Source organism: Neolamprologus brichardi, chromosome 12, assembly GCF_056152115.1.
Source record: "Neolamprologus brichardi isolate AB-2024 chromosome 12, ASM5615211v1, whole genome shotgun sequence".
In the NCBI taxonomy this organism is placed as follows: domain Eukaryota; kingdom Metazoa; phylum Chordata; class Actinopteri; order Cichliformes; family Cichlidae; genus Neolamprologus; species Neolamprologus brichardi.
In genome coordinates this window covers 36441771-36462061 of record NC_142115.1, presented here as the reverse complement: position 1 = coordinate 36462061, position 20291 = coordinate 36441771, and the positions used below count along the sequence as shown (strand labels likewise).

The following is a 20291-nucleotide window of genomic DNA, read 5'->3' as shown; positions in this document are numbered from 1 at the left end:
CTCAACAAATCAGAAACAAAATTCAAAGATATGTGAAGAAAACTCTGAGTTGATGGTATGCTGCTGCTCTTTCCAGGTATTTCCAGTATGGAAATACCTGTAGTGTGTGAAGTGTGAAGGAAATTCACTAATAAATACTAACTCTGATATAGTGCCAGTCCCAGTAGATACTGAGATTTCAAACTGTGACCTGTTGGTTTCTGTCTGATCTGCACAGTTTTTCACACCATGACCAGGTTTGTGGTAAAGTTACTGTTACATCCATGTTTGCTGGGCTGATGTGAGCACTTCCTCTTTCATCTGAAAGAAGGTTCATGTCAAGCTATGATTTAAGTCTATTCAGCTCATTTAATGGACTTTTTCTGTCTCTTTCACTTGGCAGCAAACTACCACTATCACACAGCAATTCAACATAAATTATAGTCTTCAGCTACAAGTCTTGTCAGAATAAGTCTAGCTGTATTTTTTTACCTATTTTCTCTTCAACCTACTTCCAGCTGAATGCAGCTTCATCCTCACCGATGCTTTTTATCGCTACCACAGCTCTTTATAGCCCCCTGGTGGAAACAGTGTGCAGTTACCTTTTTATAACCTCTGACACTGTATCAAAGTGAAATCATGCTTTTCATGTAATTCTGTAATTATCTCTGCATGTCTGCTAATGAACTGGAATACTCTGATTACATGGGAGAGCAGGAATCACACATGGCTGATTGGTGCTTTGTTTTGATGCTGATGTGGTGGATAAGCTGCAGCGCCTCTTACACTGTGTAGAATAATTAGCTGACATCTGAGAGCACTGTTGGCCTTTTGTTACAGAGCCAGCGGGAGCTTCGAAGCTGCTCTGAAAATGACCTGGAGATATTTGAAACTGTAGCTGACAGAATAGAAAAGCCCTCTATTGTCATCGTACATGAACAATGACATTATGTTGTTGTTTATGGTCAGAAGACAGTTTTGGAAGAAGACAGAGCAAAGACAGGCTGTGGAAGAGAGCCAGAGATTGATAACAAATGATGGTTGGATGCAGAGTGGTGTGTAAACACATGGTGAGCAAAAAGGTGAGTGAAGAAGCATCTCTTCTTCTGCATCTTTCTGTGCTGATTGGGTCTTTTTACACTTTTCAGTATTGTTCTCTTGTCAGCCTGTTTTGAACTTTGATAACTAAGAAAAACTACCACCAAGTGCAGTATTTACAGTATTATGAAACTTTTAAATTAGATAGCCAACAACTACTGCTAAGCCTTCAAAAGTACACACACACACACACACACACACACACACACACACACACACACACACGCTGCTCTTTTATTGAAACATCTGTATTATAGTCTTTAATAGCGTTCAGCTGACAGTAGAGGGAGTTACATAATCAGTAATGGTGAGTAAAATCAAAAACCTGTGCAAAGAGGACCCTTCCAGCACATATCATATATACTTTTACAGACTATTATTTTAAGGTGTTTTCTAGTGAGTGCTTCAGGTCTGCCAGCTTCTTGGTGCATTGCATTATGGGGGATATAGTCCATGAGCACTTGTAATTCAAGTAAATTTACATGTCTAACTGATGAATGTCCTTGAACTTTTTATGTGTCTTAAAGAGATTAAAATAGTTTTTTATGATGTTCAAAAGGCAAAATCATTAGCTGTCCATCAATCAGTAACCTCACCTCAGACTGTTTTATCCAGAGTAAAAGTGGTTTCTGATGCTTGTTCTGAAGGTTTAAAGTGCAGTGACTCAGTTATTCAGGTTTCACGTGTTTGTTAAATCACAAAATAGTGATTTAAATTTACTTTAACATAAATAATCCTCAAATAGTTTCAGTTCATAAATGTGACATTAAATTTAATTATGCTGGCTTTTTAACATGGAACACTTTAATTATCCCCGACATCAGACTGACGAGCACTCGACTGCTGTTTGATAATTCTCTTTATTTCCAATATACATTTCATTTGAAAAATATAAATTCTAAAATAAACAATTTCACCTATTCTAAAAAGTCACAAAATGTTAATAATAATAAAAAAAATTGCATCAGTATTCCGAACACTAGGATTAACAGAAGATTTTCACGTCGTTGTAGGTTTCTGTCCAACACACTTACACAGAATCACACTTTAAACTAACCACTCCCCACAAATGTCCCGGGCGCCGACTCACATTCGTTTCCACTCGCCGCTGCTGACAGCTGAGGTGGAATATTAATTATGTCGTGACTCTTTTAACCTTTTAATGTGGGTCATGCCAACTTCGAGCTCCATCTTCACCACAGAAACAAAACAAAAACAAAAACAGCATGGAAAAGATTTTTGTGTCTATTGTTTGGATCAAACTGCAAGATTTAACATTTAAAGTGGCTCTTTTGTTCTGTTGTTGTTCAGCCTTTTTTTTCTTTGCTTATGAGAGTCATCCACTTTCTTCAGATGTGGAGAACTGAGGCTAAAACTACTTGTTTCAAACAGTGGATGAACTGAGGGGCTACAGTAATGACTACTGTAAGATAAATATGCATTATTTATCTCACCGTGCAAAGGTAATCTGTAATCCCCAGGAATAAGTATGTTAAAGATGCACAGGGTCTACATCCACCTGTGTGTCCTGCTATCTGATGGAGTTATCAACATAAGAAAATATTAATTTTGATGGGAAATTATATAACAAAGCTGCTAAAGTAAAATGCATGTCAGGTGAAAGTGGGTGTACAGCAGCTCTTTTTAGGAGCAGAGCACTTTGCTTTCAGTTGTTTTGGTGAGATTCTTACTGCAGTTTGGGGGAAATGAAGAAAAGAACATTTTTCTTTGTATACACCAAGAAACCTACAGCTGATCCATAAACAATTTTTTGTTTTTCCAAACAACCTTTGGAGCCTGTATTTTTCTAAATACAACTTCTGTTTCCTGCCTGACTACTGCAACAGAAGTGAAGAGTTCAAAGTTAGCGCGACCCACACAGCAGCCACATACATGTAATATAAGTTCACATAAACCTGAATTATCCTTTATAACTGGCCAAAAACAGACGAGCAGTCAGAGAGATGCACGTGGTCATTCTGTGGGAAACAGTCTGAAGTTAAAACATTGGAGCAAATATGGAGTTTGTGCATCTTCTGCCTCACTGACGTGATGCTTTAACAACTGTTTAAAGGATGTGTGTGGGTTAAATATAACACTCACATGCCCTGTGCACACCCCACAAGCTCAGCAAGTTCTTCCCCTCTATAGTGTTAGTTCCCCTTTATAACAGGACAATTTTTATTATGGGGGCAAAATTAAAATGCTTTGCCTGGTAATGAGAAATTTGAGTTAGAGTGAAGAAAACTGAGTCAAACACTGACCAGCAATCAGAGATTCAAAGACATATTTGACAGCTGACGTGTGCACGGGTCTTTGTGTGGATTTGAAGAAGATAGGATTGCATAACAACAACCAATAAGGTTACGTTCACACTGCAGGCGAAAGCGCATCAAATCCGATTTCTTTGACCCTATGCGACCCATATCCGATCATGGTGTGACAGTGTGAACGGCACAAATCCGATATTTTCAAATCCGATCTGGGTCACTTTCGTATGTGGTCCTGAATCCGATACATATCCGATGTTTCAGAAAGCGACTGCTGTTTGATGGTCATGTCGCATTAAATCCGTCTTTTACGTCACTGACACAAGACAGACGCCAATTATCAGCGCCGGAGAAGACATCGTGAACGCTTCCTGTCCATCCAGTGAAACTGTTGGGAAGACAACGTTGGAGAAACGTGAACATTTTATTTGTTCTGTATAATCTGCAGATTCTGACAGAAATCTGCAACTATCCTTTGAAGCACCGCTCCTCTAAAACAGCAATAAGGATCATTATTTTGTTATTTACATTATTATGTAAATAACAAAATAACTTAAAGCAAAAATTGGGAAACGTAAAGTCTGAAGTCTTTATATTAACGGCCATCAGTCAAACAATAGTTTGTTCTGGGTCTAAACAGAGCGCGTTGTGTGTGACGTCTTCTTTTGCGCATGCGGGCCGCTTTGAGCGTTCACACTAGAGCGCGTTTGCTGTCACATTTTATTTGTAGTGTGAACAAGCAGACAAAAAAAATCGGATTTGATCAAAAAATCGGAATTGAGCATTAAGACCTGCAGTGTGAACGTAGCCTAAGTCTCTGAATTTAAGCACAGATGTCATGTGACCGTTGTATTACAGCCCAAACACATCCTTATTAAAAACTCATGAGTTCACACGTCTTCACATCATCAGATGATTCCAGAAACAGCTGAGAAAAACAAAACAAACCTGCCGTGAACCAAACTGAGCTCGCATGGATTTGATTCCCGTCTCCTCTTTTTCACATTGTTACTTTAAGAATCAATCTCTTATAAGCCACTTAGGTAAAGTACTTTGTGCAGCAACAGTAATTATTATGATATGCATTTCTAGTTAGAGTTTAAGTTTGGCGGAGGAAAATCAGATGATTATGTCGCTGGATTATTTTCTACTGGAACAGAAAAAAATAAGAAATGTTACAAACACACAATAAAATCTTTTTTTTTAAAGCAAAACAAAAGAAGAAAATGATTTAAATTAAATGAGTAACAAAAGCAAAAGAGTAAAAGATTCAGAAAACTAGAAACTGAAGTAAAACTGCATCAAAGTGAGAATAAAAATATTTTCCTCCTCTGCACATACAGATGTGCATTGTTAATCTGCTATTAATTTAAATATCTACTGTGTTTCCTTCACAAGCTATGATCATAGAGTGAATCTGTGTGAATCATTTCTACAAGAGGACAGAGAGAAAATATCAAAACCATCAAAAATCACATTGCAATCATTCATGATGAGCACTGAATCTAAAACAAGAGGTAGAGCTATAAAAACATGATTTTCCTGCTACAGGAAAATGTTATTAGAATAATTCGGTTTATATAAAAACTCAGACAGGTGATATTTGTATATGTTTATATAAAAAGAGCAGGTCCATGCGCGGTGAGTGAGCTGCAGCCTTGGTCGGTGATGCGTTGGAGTTGCATAGAAGAATATTCAGCGGTTACCTTTGTAAGCAAAGACTAACTGTGGAGCTGTGAGAGAAACGTGGCGAGGAAAGACCATAGAGCGTGCAGCGTAATGCTTTTTCTAAAGCGTGCCGCTCTTCACAACAAAGTCTTGAAGTCATGAAGGAGATCGGAGTTAAAAGAATCACCGAAGGTCAGTAAAAAGAAAAGTTGTGCTGCAGGTTGGTGGAGATCTACAGAGATGTTTCGGATCCTCTGCTCTTCCAGTAGAAAGTGTTATCATCGTCTGGGTCCATGTCTATTCTAATCTGAGGCACAGACTTCAGCGGACTCATCTCAGGACTGAAACACAGAAATAAAATATGTTAAGTACATGTGTGCAGACGTGGTGCATCAACTATATCATCGAGGTGTTCGGGTCGATTAGATGAAGCTTCAGCAGACTCGCCTGCTGCATCACTTTTCACTTCAGTTTTTAGGGAGTCTTTAAATTCAGCTCTTTCTTTACTTTGAAACAAAGCAGCATCCTTCTGTTCCTAACACGTTATCCTGTCCTTATCAGTAGTGCTGCCACGATTAGTCGACTAGTCACGATTACGTCGAATATCAAAATCGTCGACGACTGATTTAATAGTCGACGCGTCATATGAAGCTTTGTAAGATCACAAAAGACGCAGGAATAAGTAGTAGGATTTAAGAGTGTAATAACGGACTGAAACAGAAGATGGCAGCACTGCATGTACAAGGATGCCAGCTGCCGTTAAACCCCGAAGAAGAAGAAGCTGTGTCCCAGAATTCATAGCGCAGCCCTGCTCAGTTTACAACAATGGCGGCAGCTAGTTAGTTTTAATATTACTCTTATTATTCTTTTTGGGTCACAAAATAAACGTTTAACATATTTTCAGGTGAGAATGTAGCTGTGTAAACCTCAAATATCTGCTCAGTTTATCAAGACACCACATATTTTCAAAAGCGCTCCGACGTTTTCGGAGACGTCTGTTACCCACTAGCTCGATAGCTAGCCGGGGGCTAGGCTAACTAGAGCCGTGAGAACACCGGACTCCCGGCTAATCGTTTTCAAACCCACCACCGTCTTTCGCTACTCAGGTTAAACATATATAAGTCACTTAGATAACTTAAAATGTTATTGTTTGGCTTTTTTTTGGTATTTTATTTGTTCCTGAGTAAATCGGTTTGGCTGAGATTAAAGTTATAGTTTTTACACAGTTGAATAAACGTCAAGCAGACAGCTGATTATCAGAAGTGTGAGATGCTCGAGAATTTACTCCGGTGTCCTGTTATATTTTAGATAGCAAGGAGTTTATTAAACTTCACCGAAACAATCTGCAAATTTCATTAAAATTTAATAAACTATCATCTTCCCTTTATTTTTAGTTAGTTTTCAGTTAGTTAGTTATGATAGTTATGATAGTTATAGATAGATATAGATGCATGCTGGTGCAATAAGCTGTAGGTTTTACGTCCAATGGATGATGATCTGATTAGTCGACTAATCGCAAAAATAATCGGTGACTAGTCGACTATCAAAATAATCGTTTGTGGCAGCCCTACTTATCAGTATTCAGGAGGATTTCAAAGTTTTCCTGTAATTTTTTGGGAGCAGTGTAAATATGACGAAGATCTGATAGATGCCAAAAAAATCATGCTCACATCTCAAAGGTTGTACCCAGTGATTATTTGGCATTGTTGCTTAAAAACTACTTATCTTGGTTACTAGTTTATGTTTAGCTGACTTAACATTTCACCTCTAGGTCACTTTATTGTGGTATTTCACTAATACCTCAGTATAGATCTGATGTTTCCTGAGGTCATCTGAGCTCAGAACAATTTGCCTTCAGTCTTAGTGGGACAGGATTACTTTAACAGCAGGGTCAGTGTAACGTCATTACTACAATAGATACCCAGGGCCGATGCCAGTGATAATAATGAGCATGTAACTATTAAAATGCCTAAAATGTTTTAAAGTAAAATGACATCAAAAAGCAACCAGCTAATTAACCCTAAAAGAAAACAACATTTAAAAAATATAGATATATAGATATATAGATATAGATAGATAGATAGATAGAGATATATAGATATAGATAGATAGATAGATAGAGATATATAGATATAGATAGATAGATAGATAGAGATATATAGATAGAGGTAGATAGAGATATAGATAGATAGATAGATAGAGATATAGATAGATAGATAGATAGAGATATATAGATATAGATAGATAGATAGATAGAGATATATAGATAGAGATAGATAGATAGATAGATAGAGATATATAGATAGAGATATATAGATATAGATATATAGATATAGATAGATATATAGATAGAGATATATAGATAGATAGATAGAGATATATAGATAGATAGATTTTTTTTTTTTTAATCTGTCATGTGACCGAAGAGCACTGCGGCTGTGGACCAATTATGTCTCTGGTTGTGGTTTGTTGACATGGCAGATGTCCTGTAATCGCAGCTGCTTTTCACACATTGTGGTAACAGTGCTGATGGACGAGGATTAGTGTGCGGGACGACTGTGGGGCAGATGGGGTGATGGGAAGACAGCTTGACCCTGCGTGTGCTCAGATCCTGGTCATTGTGAGAAGTTGCGGACATGATGGAATAACATAATCTCTCTTAAGCAGCATAATCTTTGCTATAAATATTTGCACACAAACTATTCTTGTCATGCCTTTTTAAGACCAATTGTCTCCTTAAAGCTCATATCAGTGGAACACAGTGTGCATTCATCATGCAGTATAGACTTACAACATCTACACAGCAGATTGATCTGTGTTCCTAAATACACGAAACACTACAAAATGGCTTAAGATGCAGCTTAAGATACTAATCTCTTACAAGTCACAGGCAAATTTAAGACGAACGGGTTTAGCTCTTTCTTTTTTTTAAATCCCACTAACCTCACAAATCCGAGCACCAGTGGAGCCACACGCAGTTAGAGGTTTTATAGGACTACACTACGTGCACACAGCTGTTATTCAGCTGGTTGCTTTTGATAATCCTGCAGGTTCCTGCAGACGTTCAATGAAGTTCAACATAGTCAGACTTTGTTAGCATTAGCTGGCTTGATAAAACCTAAAACCCTAGTCAGAGATGATGGACGTCACAAAGGTGGTTATCAACTTTGTCTGCATGAGAGAAACTGTCGTGAACTGGCTGTGAAAGGACCCAAATGCAGAAAACATATAACACAGCAGTATTAACTAAATGGAAAACAATACAAAACAACAGTGAGAAATGATAAGAACTAAACACATGTGGAAGCAAACAGAATAACACACAACCATGACCTTAAATACACAATAGGATGATGAGGGAACAGGAAACACATGGGGAACACAGCAGAGACAAATTAGACACGAGGAAGCAAAACTAAACACACATGGAACGCAAGACTTTCACAATAAAACAGGAAACGAACGCAAGACTGACAATGGAGTGGAGAAAAGGCAGATGAGAGGGAGCGAGGGAAACATGGATAAACATGATAGACAGGGGAACATGCAACGAAACATAAGGAGCGAAACAAGACACAAGGACTCACAAACAGATATAAACACAGAGGGCAAAGACACAGGGAGCTAAACAGGGAATATAAGAAACTCAAAACAGCATAACCAGGACTACTAATGAACCAGAACATAAACGATACTACAAAATATTACCAAAACACAAGAAACTCAAAATGCTGGGTTCAAAGGACCCAGAACCGCGACACAGACGTTGCAGAAATTTTGTAAATGTTTCGATTTGATCGTAACAAGCACGAGTGAAAAAGTAACTCAGGCTCATATATTTACCACTCGTGGTGCTGCTGCACATTACAGCTCTCAATCCTTAACTTGTTTAAACATGTGATGTTATTCAGTGTGTTCATGTCTGACGCTTTCCCATAAAGATAGGAAGATTAGTGAAACACACTTTGTTGTTTTATATACTTTTTGCATTGCTACCCCACAGAAACTAAATCACACAAACGGGAAAGTGTGAAAAACTTACACATGACTTTAACTAAAACTCATACAAACAGATCCACCTCCATGAGACTGAAAATATGGGCTAATTTTGCTTCCAAGTACACCCGTTGGGTCTGAATGCTATAGTTTGGGACCATAATTATTATGTAGCTTTAATCCTATGCATATTTGCTGAAAATAATAAAGTATTATCTGTGATAAAGCAGAGTCTGGAGGCATCATTGGCCATTAGAAAGCACTTTGGGTGCAAGTTGCAGCCGAGCATGGAAGATTTCAGTTTGCTGTCTTTCAAAAGGCTTAACAGTTACAGCTTAGGTTACAGATGTCAGTTAATTTGAGTAAAACACAGACTAAGTCACAAACTTTGTTTAGGACAAACTTTATTTATCTCTAAAACTGTGGAAAAGTAAACCGAAAATAAAATATTAGCCCATTGAAGCAGCTCCTTTGTTTTACTGAAGGAAATAAAATAGAGTAAAAACTCTTTTGTGAACATAACAGAAAGAAAGCGGAGCAAAAAACTAGTATTCAGAAGCCTTTCACTTTTTAGCATACAGCATGCAGCAGCATGACGGGGCAGACAGACGAGCTGGCATATGGCACCCAGCGCTTTGCTTCCCCTTGAGGAAAATACAGTTTAGCCATAGGTAAGCTAATTAGCCTAACTGACCTTTAAAGTTCAGACTAGCATTAGCGTGGGGATAGTTAGCGTGCCTTCTGACCTTTTGCCATCTCTGATGCCGCTGTCTTTATTAAATGCAAAAGGAAATCGGTGGAGCTTCTGTTTTGTTTTGTTGCCATTTTGTTTAGTCTGGCAGCTGAGCTGCACTGTGACAGTCTGAGGCTGTCAGCTTCCTGTCTGTACACACTCTGATATCCACACACACGTCTCACCTGGACAAGTAGTTGGCCTGGTAGAAGCGAAGCTGCTCAGCACGATGTGTGTCGTTCAAGGAATGATGAGGACTTGTCTCCTACGAAAAAAACCCAAAGAAAACAGCCGTTAGCTCACAGATATCCATGTAACTTGTTAGATAGCCTCTGACACACACTTTAATGTTTGACATCCTGTGTGTGTCACAGCATCTGTAAGAGCAAAGCAGCAGGTAAAACCAGGAACAGTGTGATGAATACAGCAGTAAGTATAGAAACCAGTCAGTTCATTTAATGTTGTAAATGGGCATTTGTTCTAATATTAAAGGACCAGTGTGTGATACTGGGGTGATTTATTTTCCCCATCCAGCGTGTATCATACTTTTATCTGCTTTAAAGGAGTCTTTAAAGGTTGTTCTAGTATATTTCTACACCAGCCCAGACAAAGCTCAGGAGAGGGTCTGCTGTGTTGTATTCTATTTTATTTTATTAGGTAAAGTGATCATAGAATAGAATAGAATAGAATTCAACTTTATTGTCATTGCACATGCACAGGTACAGGGCAACGAAATGCAGTTTGCATCCATCCAGAAGTGCTTTTAGTGATATAGATATATTCAGTTTTCCTATAACATATAATAATCAACAACCCCTGAAAAGCAGGGCTAATCGGTTAGTTCCAACCTCCAATAAATGTAATTGAGTCTACACACTAGTCCTTCAGCAAACACACATTAGTTATATATTAAAGTCAAAAGTTAGAATTCAAAAAGACTTTTGTACATAAAACTAAAGTTACTGTTAAATATGTTTAAACAGGCAGGATCCACACAGTCAGACTTAACAGCACGTAACTGAAAATGGAAACTGATGGGGGGAAAGAAGTTAATCGAGCAGGACGAGGTAGAAAGCGAGCAGCTTTCATGCATGTTTGAAAGGAAGTAAGCACAAAGAAAAGCAAAGAAGTAAAAGAAAGTTAAATATCATGCAGTTACAGACAAAAAGGCTCCACATCTTTACTAAGTACAGCAAGTTAGGCAGGCGCAAGAAGTAGTTTTCTCCGGTGCTGCAGGTAGTTACTCACTGTCAGAAGCCTTATCACTTAAGAAGGGCTCCTGTTCCATCATGTCCATGGGGATTTTAATGCTGGGAATATTCTCACTGTAAGGATAGTCAGACTGTTGGAGAGAGGAAACATCATCATTGGAGATGTTCTTTTTTCTCTTCACCGGCTTGTTTGCAGCCATATCCAGTTCAGAGCTACAAGAAAATCAGTCATGAGTGAATAATTCAGAGCAGGGCGGCAGAAGCAGCCGCCAGAGGGTCCAACTGGGCCCACATCGCTGCAAAGTGTAGAAACTGGAGCAAAGTCATTCATTATATTTTGAATGCAGCACGACGATGGCATTAACACACAGGAGTAAAAATATGTGGAAATTTTAAAGTCATGTAGGCATAAAATAATATTGTTTAGTTTTTAAAACCAGTGCATATGAAGGTTTTGTACTTTTTAATACCCACTGTGATTGTAAATCATAATGTAAATGTAAGCAAACTCACTGAGGGTGGAAACACACGGATACGTCACAGACTGCTCATCTGTTTTTAAAGCAACAGTTCATTAAATGTATTCAAAAGAAAGGGGTGTGGCTGTTTTTCACCTAATTTACTATGCAATCATACAGACTGGGCTGCAGGAGACTCGTTAACTAACAGTTAACGATAACTGTCTTGATGTGCACTGTTTAGCCTTTAGTCAAAACTCTTGCGATAAAATCTCTACTCTATGCCAGGGCTGCCACGATTAGTCGACTAGTCACGATTACATCGACAATCGTCAACGACTGATTTAATAGTCGACGCGTCGTTTGAAGCTTTGTAAGATCCCAAAAGACGCAGGAATAAGTAGTAGGATTTAAAAGTGTAATAACAGACTGAAACAGAAGATGGCAGCACTGCATGTACAAGGATGCCAGCTGCCGTTAAACCCCGAAGAAGAAGAAGCTGTGTCCCAGAATTCATAGCGCAGCCCAGCTCAGTTTCCAACAATGGCAGCAGCTAGTTAGTTTTAATATTACTCTTATTATTCTTTCTGGGTCACAAAATAAACGTTTAACATGTTTTCAGGCGAGAATGTAGCTGTGTAAACCTCAAATATCTGCTCAGTTTATCAAGACACCACATATTTTCAAAAGCGCTCCGACGTTTTCGGAGACGTCTGCTACCCACTAGCTCGATAGCTAGCCGGGGGCTAGGCTAACTAGAGCCGTGAGAGCACCGGACTCCCGGCAAATCGTTTTTAAACCCACCCCCGTCTTTCGCTACTCAGGTTAAACATGATATATAAGTCACTTAGATAACTTAAAAATGTTATTGTTTGGCTTTTTTTAGTATATATAGTTTTTACACAGCTGAATAAAGGTCAAGCAGACAGCTGGTTATCTGGTTAACTGGTTATGTGAGATGCTGGAGAATATACTCCGGTGTCCTGTTATATTTTAGATAGCAAGGAGTTTATTAAACTTCACCGAAACAATCTGTAAATTTCATTAAAATTTAATAAACTATCATCTTGTCTTTATTTTTAGTTAGCACATACCTTAAACACTTAAAGCTGTAAGCTAATGATAGTTATATAAGAGCAGATGCTGCTTGTGCAATAAGCTGTACGTTTTACATCCAATGGATGATGATCTGATTAGTCGACTAATCGCAAAAATAATCGGTGACTAGTCGACTATCAAAATAATCGTTTGTGGCAGCCCTACTACTCTATGCTGCAAATATCTAAAAATGCAAAGTGCTTGAATAAAACCCACGGCGTTCTCCGGTGCATGTCTACACAGTGAAGGTATGATTTTAGCATATGTCGTCTCTTAAACATTCTCGTGTTCATTAACTGGAAGAACTACAACCTAAAAATGAAAGAAATGTGCATAAACCCCGAGTTAGGATGAGCTGCTGTAACAGAAAACAAACAAAAGGAGTTAAGAATGAAGAATCTCAAATAAACCTAAGAGTGAGTTAGAAAAGATGAACATATCCCAAACTTACGTCGTCAGCGTCGCTGTCTATGCTGCCACGTTTCTTCTTTTTCTTCTTATCATCCTCTTTCTTCTTCTTGTCCTTCTCCGGGATGACATCATCCAGGAAACTGAGGTCATGCTGAGAGAACATGTAATCCATCCCCTTTCTGACAGCGACCAGAGCAAGGATCTGATTTTGAGATCATTCGTTGACATCAGCGTTAATTCTATCGATATTTCTTTTTTAAACATGAGCTGAAATCTACGTAATTTGTAAAATAAAATGATATGACATGAATGATGAATGAAGCCCACATTAACACATCAAACCTGATCATTTCACTTTGATTCTGAAAAGTACAACAAACTTTATCGTTCAATGAAGTTTATAACAACATCCTGCAATATAACTGTTACATGAAGTCCTGGGATAATCTGCTGATTTATCACCCAGATAAACTCAAGTCTACGTACACAAAACAAACTTTCGAGAAACGATTTGAACTTGAACCTAAAATGCATTTCTGGTCACAGCCTCTTTAATTCTGCTTTGGTGAGTGTAATGCTGAACATAGTGCCTGCTTAGCTTTAAAACAGCACAAACTCTCTGATAATGAACTTTCCATTTAAGCTGTAAAAATGTGTTCTGATATGAAACTTTCGTCACGCCATTATGAATCTGCCCAATACCTATGTACCTAGATCAGAGTCCTTCTGCTGATGATGCCTGTGATATGACTCTTACAATAATACTAAAAGGTGTTAGTATTACTCACTAATCCCAAAAGGTTGATTCTGTTCATCTGGTTTTCCGTTTTCAATGGGAGAAATATTTCTTATAAACAGCACATTTGCACAATGACTGAAACCAGCACCACTGAATGAACAAGGTGCTGTGAGGTCAGTTCTTTGATCGTTAATATGTTAACTGTCATGACCACTGATCAAAGCCCACGGAGCATTGATCAAAGAGTCGGGGAATGGCTGCAATCACAGCATTGTAAGATGGTGACAGATAGGGCTGCCACGATTAGTCGACTAGTCACGATTACGTCGACTATCAAAATCGTAGACGACTGATTTAATAGTCGACGCGTCGTTTGAAGCTTTGTAAGATCACAAAAGACGCAGGAATAAGTAGTAGGATTTAAGAGTGTAATAACGGACTGAAACAGAAGATGGCAGCACTGCATGTACAAGGATGCCAGCTGCCGTTAAACCCCGAAGAAGAAGAAGCTGTGTCCCAGAATTCATAGCGCAGCCATGCTCAGTTTACAACAATGGCGGCAGCTGGTTAGTTTTAATATTACTCTTATTATTCTTTCTGGGTCACAAAATAAACGTTTAACATATTTTTAGTCGAGAATGTAGCTGTGTAAACCTCAAATATCTGCTCAGTTTATCAAGACACCACATATTTTCAAAAGCGCTCCGACGTTTTCGGAGACGTCTGTTACCCACTAGCTCGATAGCTAGCCGGGGGCTAGGCTAACTAGAGCCGTGAGAGCACCGGACTCCAGGCAAATCGTTTTCAAACCCACTGCCGTCTTTCGCTACTCAGGTTAAATATATATAAGTCACTTAGATAACTTAAAAATGTTATTGTTTGGCTTTTTTCAGTATTTTATTTGTTCCTGAGTAAATCGGTTTGGCTGAGATTAAAGTTATAGTTTTTACACAGCTGAATAAACGTCAAGCAGACAGCTGATTATCAGAAGTGTGAGATGCTCCAGAATTTACTCCGGTGTCCTGTTATATTTTAGATAGCAAGGAGTTTATTAAACTTCACCGAGACAATTTGCAAATTTCATTAAAATTTAATAAACTATCATCTTGTCTTTATTTTTAGTTAGCACATACCTTACACACTTCAAGCTGTAAGCTAATGATAGTTATATAAGAGCAGATGCTGCTGGTGCAATAAGCTGTACGTTTTACGTCCAATGGATGATGATCTGATTAGTCGACTAATCGCAAAAATAATCGGTGACTAGTCGACTATCAAAATAATCGTTTGTGGCAGCCCTAGTGACAGATGGACCCTTGGGCCCCCTCCTCGATTCAGAGATGGTCTTTCCCTTTTCACGTTAATGGTTTCCTTGACTCCGCCCTCAAACCAGCGTTCCTCCCTGTCCAGGATGTTACATCCTCATCATTGAAAGAGTGTCCACTGGCCTGTAGGTGTGAATAGTCTGCAGAGTCCTGACCTGACGAGGTGGCTCTTCTGTGACAAAATGTTTCTCACACTGAAAACGTCCAGATGAACAGAATCAACCTTTTGGGATCCACTTACCTGGATGATTGAGCGTGCATCAAGACATTACTCACTAATATTAATTAAAACTATACATTCTAGGATGCTGGAAACTTAACTAGCAACATCTCAATAAAAAGATGTCTCACCATGACAGGGAAGACGATGGCAGCCACAGTGGACTTGAGGATCCAGAGCAGAGCCAAGCAAAGGATTTGCATAAAAGTGAAGAGGTGGACCTTCCGGAGAGGAACGTGTCGCAGGTAAACCAGGTCCGGCTGGTGCTTCGCCGGCATTAGAAGCAGCTTAAGACGATCCATGAACTACAGAGAGACCGTGGTACCAATTAATATGACAGAGCTTCAGTAACCATCACTGCTTTTCACTGCAACTAAAGTAAAGGAAACTATGAAAGTCCTTATTCTGAGACTTTTACTGATATCAGCTGCTGAAGGTACCCAGGCATCATTCGCAGCATGTTTTGATTTTTTATGTTTAAGCGTGAAGACTCAGCCAATCAATTCCAGCTGGTATCCTTAAATTTACAGCATAATGCAGTTTATCCTACACAAGTGCTGAGTGACTACCTCAAAGGGGGGAAAAGCAGCAAGGCAGCTTGAGTTTCTCTGACTCTGAGCACATCTGTCTGTGCTGATGCACAGATGGTCTTCTATCCAAAGAGCCTCTGCACCTATGGTGTCACAGGCTTGCTTCTCTAACATGAAGGAAACCAGAACAAACATGCAGCAGCTCTGACGCAACAAGCATAACATTACATGTGCTACTTCAAAGCTGGACCATCCTCCACGCTCCCCTTGCCAACTCGGCGCTTCCTGTGTCTGTTTTTACCATTTAACCGTCCATTTTTTAAGAGGAAATGACGGTTAAACAACTGGTTATATTCCCCCCCCCACCACCACCACCACATTTTCCCTGGGTTCAAAGTGCAAATAGTCTAATTTGTGGAAATATGGTGATTGTAGTTGTTTTTTTGTTGCTGCTGTTTTGTTTTTTGACATCAGTTTCTCTTTAGTCAAATTTTTCCGTGGCTTGTGTTTTTTAAAAGTTAAAATGATACCTGCACTCCATTGAGAGAAGCGACCCCCATGTACAAGAAGACTCCATACAGCACAGGCATGGGGATGAACTAGGTAAAGGGAAAAAGAAGAATGCACATCACAGAGGATACTTAGATCCTGGTTTGTTAGGAAACACACAATATGTGAAGGTTAGAGAGCAAAATGAAACCACTGAAACTTGTCTGATTTGTTCTGAATTCGAGGAGTCGTCTATGAGTTGTGTAGTGCTCTCAAAGATTCCCACAACAGTGTGTGGACTGTTGTGTATCACAGCTCCAAAAAGAGAAGCTGTCGACAGTCGCAGGAAAGAAGAGCAGCTGAATATCGTTTAAAAGTATGAAATTACTTACTGTGCTGCAAAGGGAACCACTGACAGCTTTTTGAACCCAGCTTTCACAGGTTGAATTTAAAATATTTAAAATATTATGCAGGTTTACGGGCAGCCTGATAAAGAAATCCGTTTATTCTTTTAAATTTAATTTGATCAATGAAAACTACGTTAAAAAGCAGAGAAGTCCGATTTCATTTATGTCCTGATACCTGAAGAACAGGTTAAACAGTCTTCAGAATAATATTACCCACCGGCCATATTAGACAAACTATTACCACTTTATTGTGTTCTAACTTAATTTCAAGTTTAAGTCGTTGCATTTTGATGCAGATTTGAAAAGTCACGTAAAAGCAACTGGAATTCAAACCCATTAAACTGAAATGGGACATATCAGCTGTGTCTGTGAGGGCTCTCAGCGGTCCAGGTCATCGTAGCCTAAGGAGGTTGGAAAGAGATGACACCTTGGCTCATGTGATTAGGTAGAGGATCAATCAGGGGTCCATCACCCTGTTGGGGACCCTCCCATAGGGCTTAAAATCTGCGACTCTCCACCAGCTGCTATTAGAACTGAAGAAGCTTCTCGGATGATCTTTAAGAAACCTAAAGAAGTCCAGATGCTTTTCTTTCCAAGCTCCTTCGACATTAGCTGTGTTTTTTTGCATTTTTTGCAGGAGCATAGTGTGAATTAGCATGGCTTCTGTTCAGAGATGGCGATGAAGCCAAGTTACACTGCCTTTATATTGTTTAACGTTGTGCAGTATAACTAAAGAGAGCTTTTTAGCATTTTTGTAAATTACATTTAAGCAGTACTTGCATTGTATGTCTCTAGATCTATTAAAAATGTATTGTTGTTTGTTGATTTATAGTCAGAGGCTTAAAAATAAATTCAAAGCCGCTATGTGGTAAGACCTGCTTCTAGAAGGACATTGATTAAACTCATAAACCGTTTATAACTGGCATGCCAAGTTAACAAATCAATCACAAGACAAGAAATAAAATTAATATCCGATTGATTACCTTTAAAACTGGAGCCATAAACACAGACAGCCCTGTGAGGATGAACACGCACACACCCGTGACCCTCTGCTCTCTGCAAAAAGACAGAAAAATACATTTTACACAAGAACGAAACTGCAGCGTCTGAGCTGTCTGCTTGTTATAAAGTCATGATCTGAAGCAGCCTGGCAGTCAGTTGCCAATTCGTAAATTAGTTTAGCCAAGAAAGAGAAAACAGCACCAGTGTTTGCAGAGGGTTCAGAGTTAGTGTGGATGTTTTGGTGTTACGGTTTGTTAGCTCAGCTTACAGCTGACACATCAGGAGGCTGGGGAGGACGTCAGACATGAAAACAAACTAAAATGAACACAAAGGAAGAACCAGGCAAGATGCTGAAAATAAAATATGTTAATACTGCCAATAAAACAGCTTAATTTAAATACAGATAATCATTAAAAACCTGAGATGATGAGAAAAAAAAGAACATTTGTTAAAGTTGTCTCACGCTGCTTTTTCTGAAATATTTATTGAGACCAAACACTGAATGAACAATATTGACAACAAGCCAACAGCAATATGTGTTTATTGATTATAATTTGAATGATAATAGTGATCGAGACACTTTGTTCAGAGATCGTGTGCACGTTAAAAAACACAGACGTAACTTCCAGGTCAGAAACATGAAGCCTTAAGCCTGCGTTCTATCTGAAGGCCACCAGATGGCGATAGATGCAGTTGCAAAAGAAGACTTTGGTCCTATAGCAGTTTATGGAAAAACACCTTCCTGTCATGACCTCTGTGAACATGTGACGAGTTTATGGGCTCAGTCACTCGTTTGGGGTCAGTCTGCTTCATAAATCCTGGTAATACCATGTTTCACAATGGAGGAATACTTGTCAGTTAAAGGTCATTAACAATGAGTATATGGTTTTAATATTCAGAGTGATTGGCTAAAGAAATCTGAGGCTTCAAACTGCCACAGCTGCAACATCTGTCATTGAGTCCTTCAACATGAATCTACCTGAAGCAGGCAGGGATGTCTTTAGCTGCTTATTTGCTAATCAGTTAAAAATTTTAAACTAAGACTAATCAGCTAATCTAACAGTAAGAAATCGAAACAAGTGTGGCTAATTTGAGCATTTCTGGCATGAACAGCCTTCTTTCCAGTGCACATGACATATGTGCTAAGAAAATAAAAGAAATTCTCATATTTTAACCAATTCAACATCTTTCAACGACACTATTTTTGAGGAAGGTTTTTGCTTCTGTGTTCATCACATCTCAAAATGATTCATTGCTGCTGCAACACTCGGGCCATTTGCAGAGCACTCGGTGTTTGAGCAGATCACAGCATGAGTCCTTCTTCATGGACCTTCCTGTTTTAACCACAATCCTTCATCTGAAAGCACTTAATTCCATTTTCAATTTAGTGAATGAAATATCTGAAAGATTATCCATTTACTGCTCTTTGATGCATGTTGGCCAAATCTAACCAAGTGATTCTTCCTTCTTCTTCCTGGAATCTCACCTGCAGATCAGATGTAAAAGCCGTTCGTTTCTTACAGTCAAACTAAAACTGTCATCGGGCTGTATGTGACCACAGTCCAGAAAGGGGGCGTCTTCCTAACAAGCATTGCTCTTACCTCACACCCAGGAACTTTGGCTGCTCTCCGGGAGCCGACGTTTCAGTCTCCATCTTCAAACTGTCAATGTGAGCGATGGAGATGACGGTGGCGGCCACGTACCACGGCAGACCCATGAAGGAGCAAATCGCTAGCAGAACAGCCACCCAAAACAGATCCAGATGGTAACCTGCCCCTTTCTGGTACAGACAACAAACAAGGTCAGAGGTAATGTGTGTGTGTGTTCAGGCAGTAAGCAGAGCACAGCTGCAGATACAGGCAGACCTAAAACCCTGCAAACTGCTCATTTATGGTTTGTTTGCAGAATAAGACAGAAGAACCAAAGCGATGCTCCATCATTTATTGTTTAAAGGGGCAAATTAGCCCGCTGAAAGAATACTATTGGTCTACTTCAGCAGCTACTGCCTAAAAATAACAGGTAGTACTGTCGTGACATCTCTCTCACCCCTATGAGAAGAAGGATGTTTAGCTCCAGTGTGAAAGGATCCAGTGTTGTAGAGCAGGGGGGCCAAACTCATTTTACATCGTGGCCCACTTTGATCTCAGGTGGGCCAGACTAGTGAAACTCGTCTTCATGTCAACATGAAGATGTTTAGAGATAAATATATAAATAATATATATAAATATATATATAATTAATATAAAAAAATGTAATTAAATACATCCTGTAATTATAAAACTGTGTTGTTAATTTTTTCATTTTCTTTACAGTGAACTCACTGTAAAAATCATCATTTCTATAGCTGTTCCTGTCGGTGGCGCTGTCACTTGGTGTTCGCTCGCTCTGTGGTATAGTATCACTTCCTGTTCCTGCTCAAACACAGTGGTGTTTCTGAGTAGCTTATTTGCTTAGCAGTTTAATTAACAACTTCTAAATACATTCTTTTTTTCACAGTATAATCTTCACGTGCTTCATCCGAAGCACACTTTCTGTGTACTCACTACCTAATTTATAGCCAAAGTATTCACTCACTGTCACTCACTGTCTCTGTACTGTTTCGCTAGCTTAGCTCGTAGCCGACCCGTTAGCACCATGGCTACTTCACCTGTCCCTTC

General features: G+C 39.0%; 1 protein-coding gene across 2 annotated transcripts in view; it reads right to left on the bottom strand.

The window, feature by feature from the left end:
• Positions 1-1918: 1918 nt before the first annotated feature.
• slc4a4a (solute carrier family 4 member 4a) overlaps positions 1919-20291 on the bottom strand; it is an 83445-nt gene continuing 65072 nt past the window's right edge. The window contains exons 20-27 of one of the 2 annotated variants that reach the window (XM_087849507.1): positions 19236-19414; positions 17616-17688; positions 16267-16335; positions 15338-15511; positions 12963-13124; positions 10993-11086; positions 9930-10009; positions 1919-5356 (exon numbers count right to left, since the gene is read on the bottom strand). In XM_087849507.1, coding sequence (XP_087705633.1) covers positions 9966-10009; positions 10993-11086; positions 12963-13124; positions 15338-15511; positions 16267-16335; positions 17616-17688; positions 19236-19414 — 795 coding nt within the window. In that variant the 3' untranslated portion in view covers positions 1919-5356; positions 9930-9965. The remainder of the gene's footprint in view (positions 5357-9929; positions 10010-10992; positions 11087-12962; positions 13125-15337; positions 15512-16266; positions 16336-17615; positions 17689-19235; positions 19415-20291) is intronic. The other variant, XM_087849508.1, reaches the window with a different exon arrangement.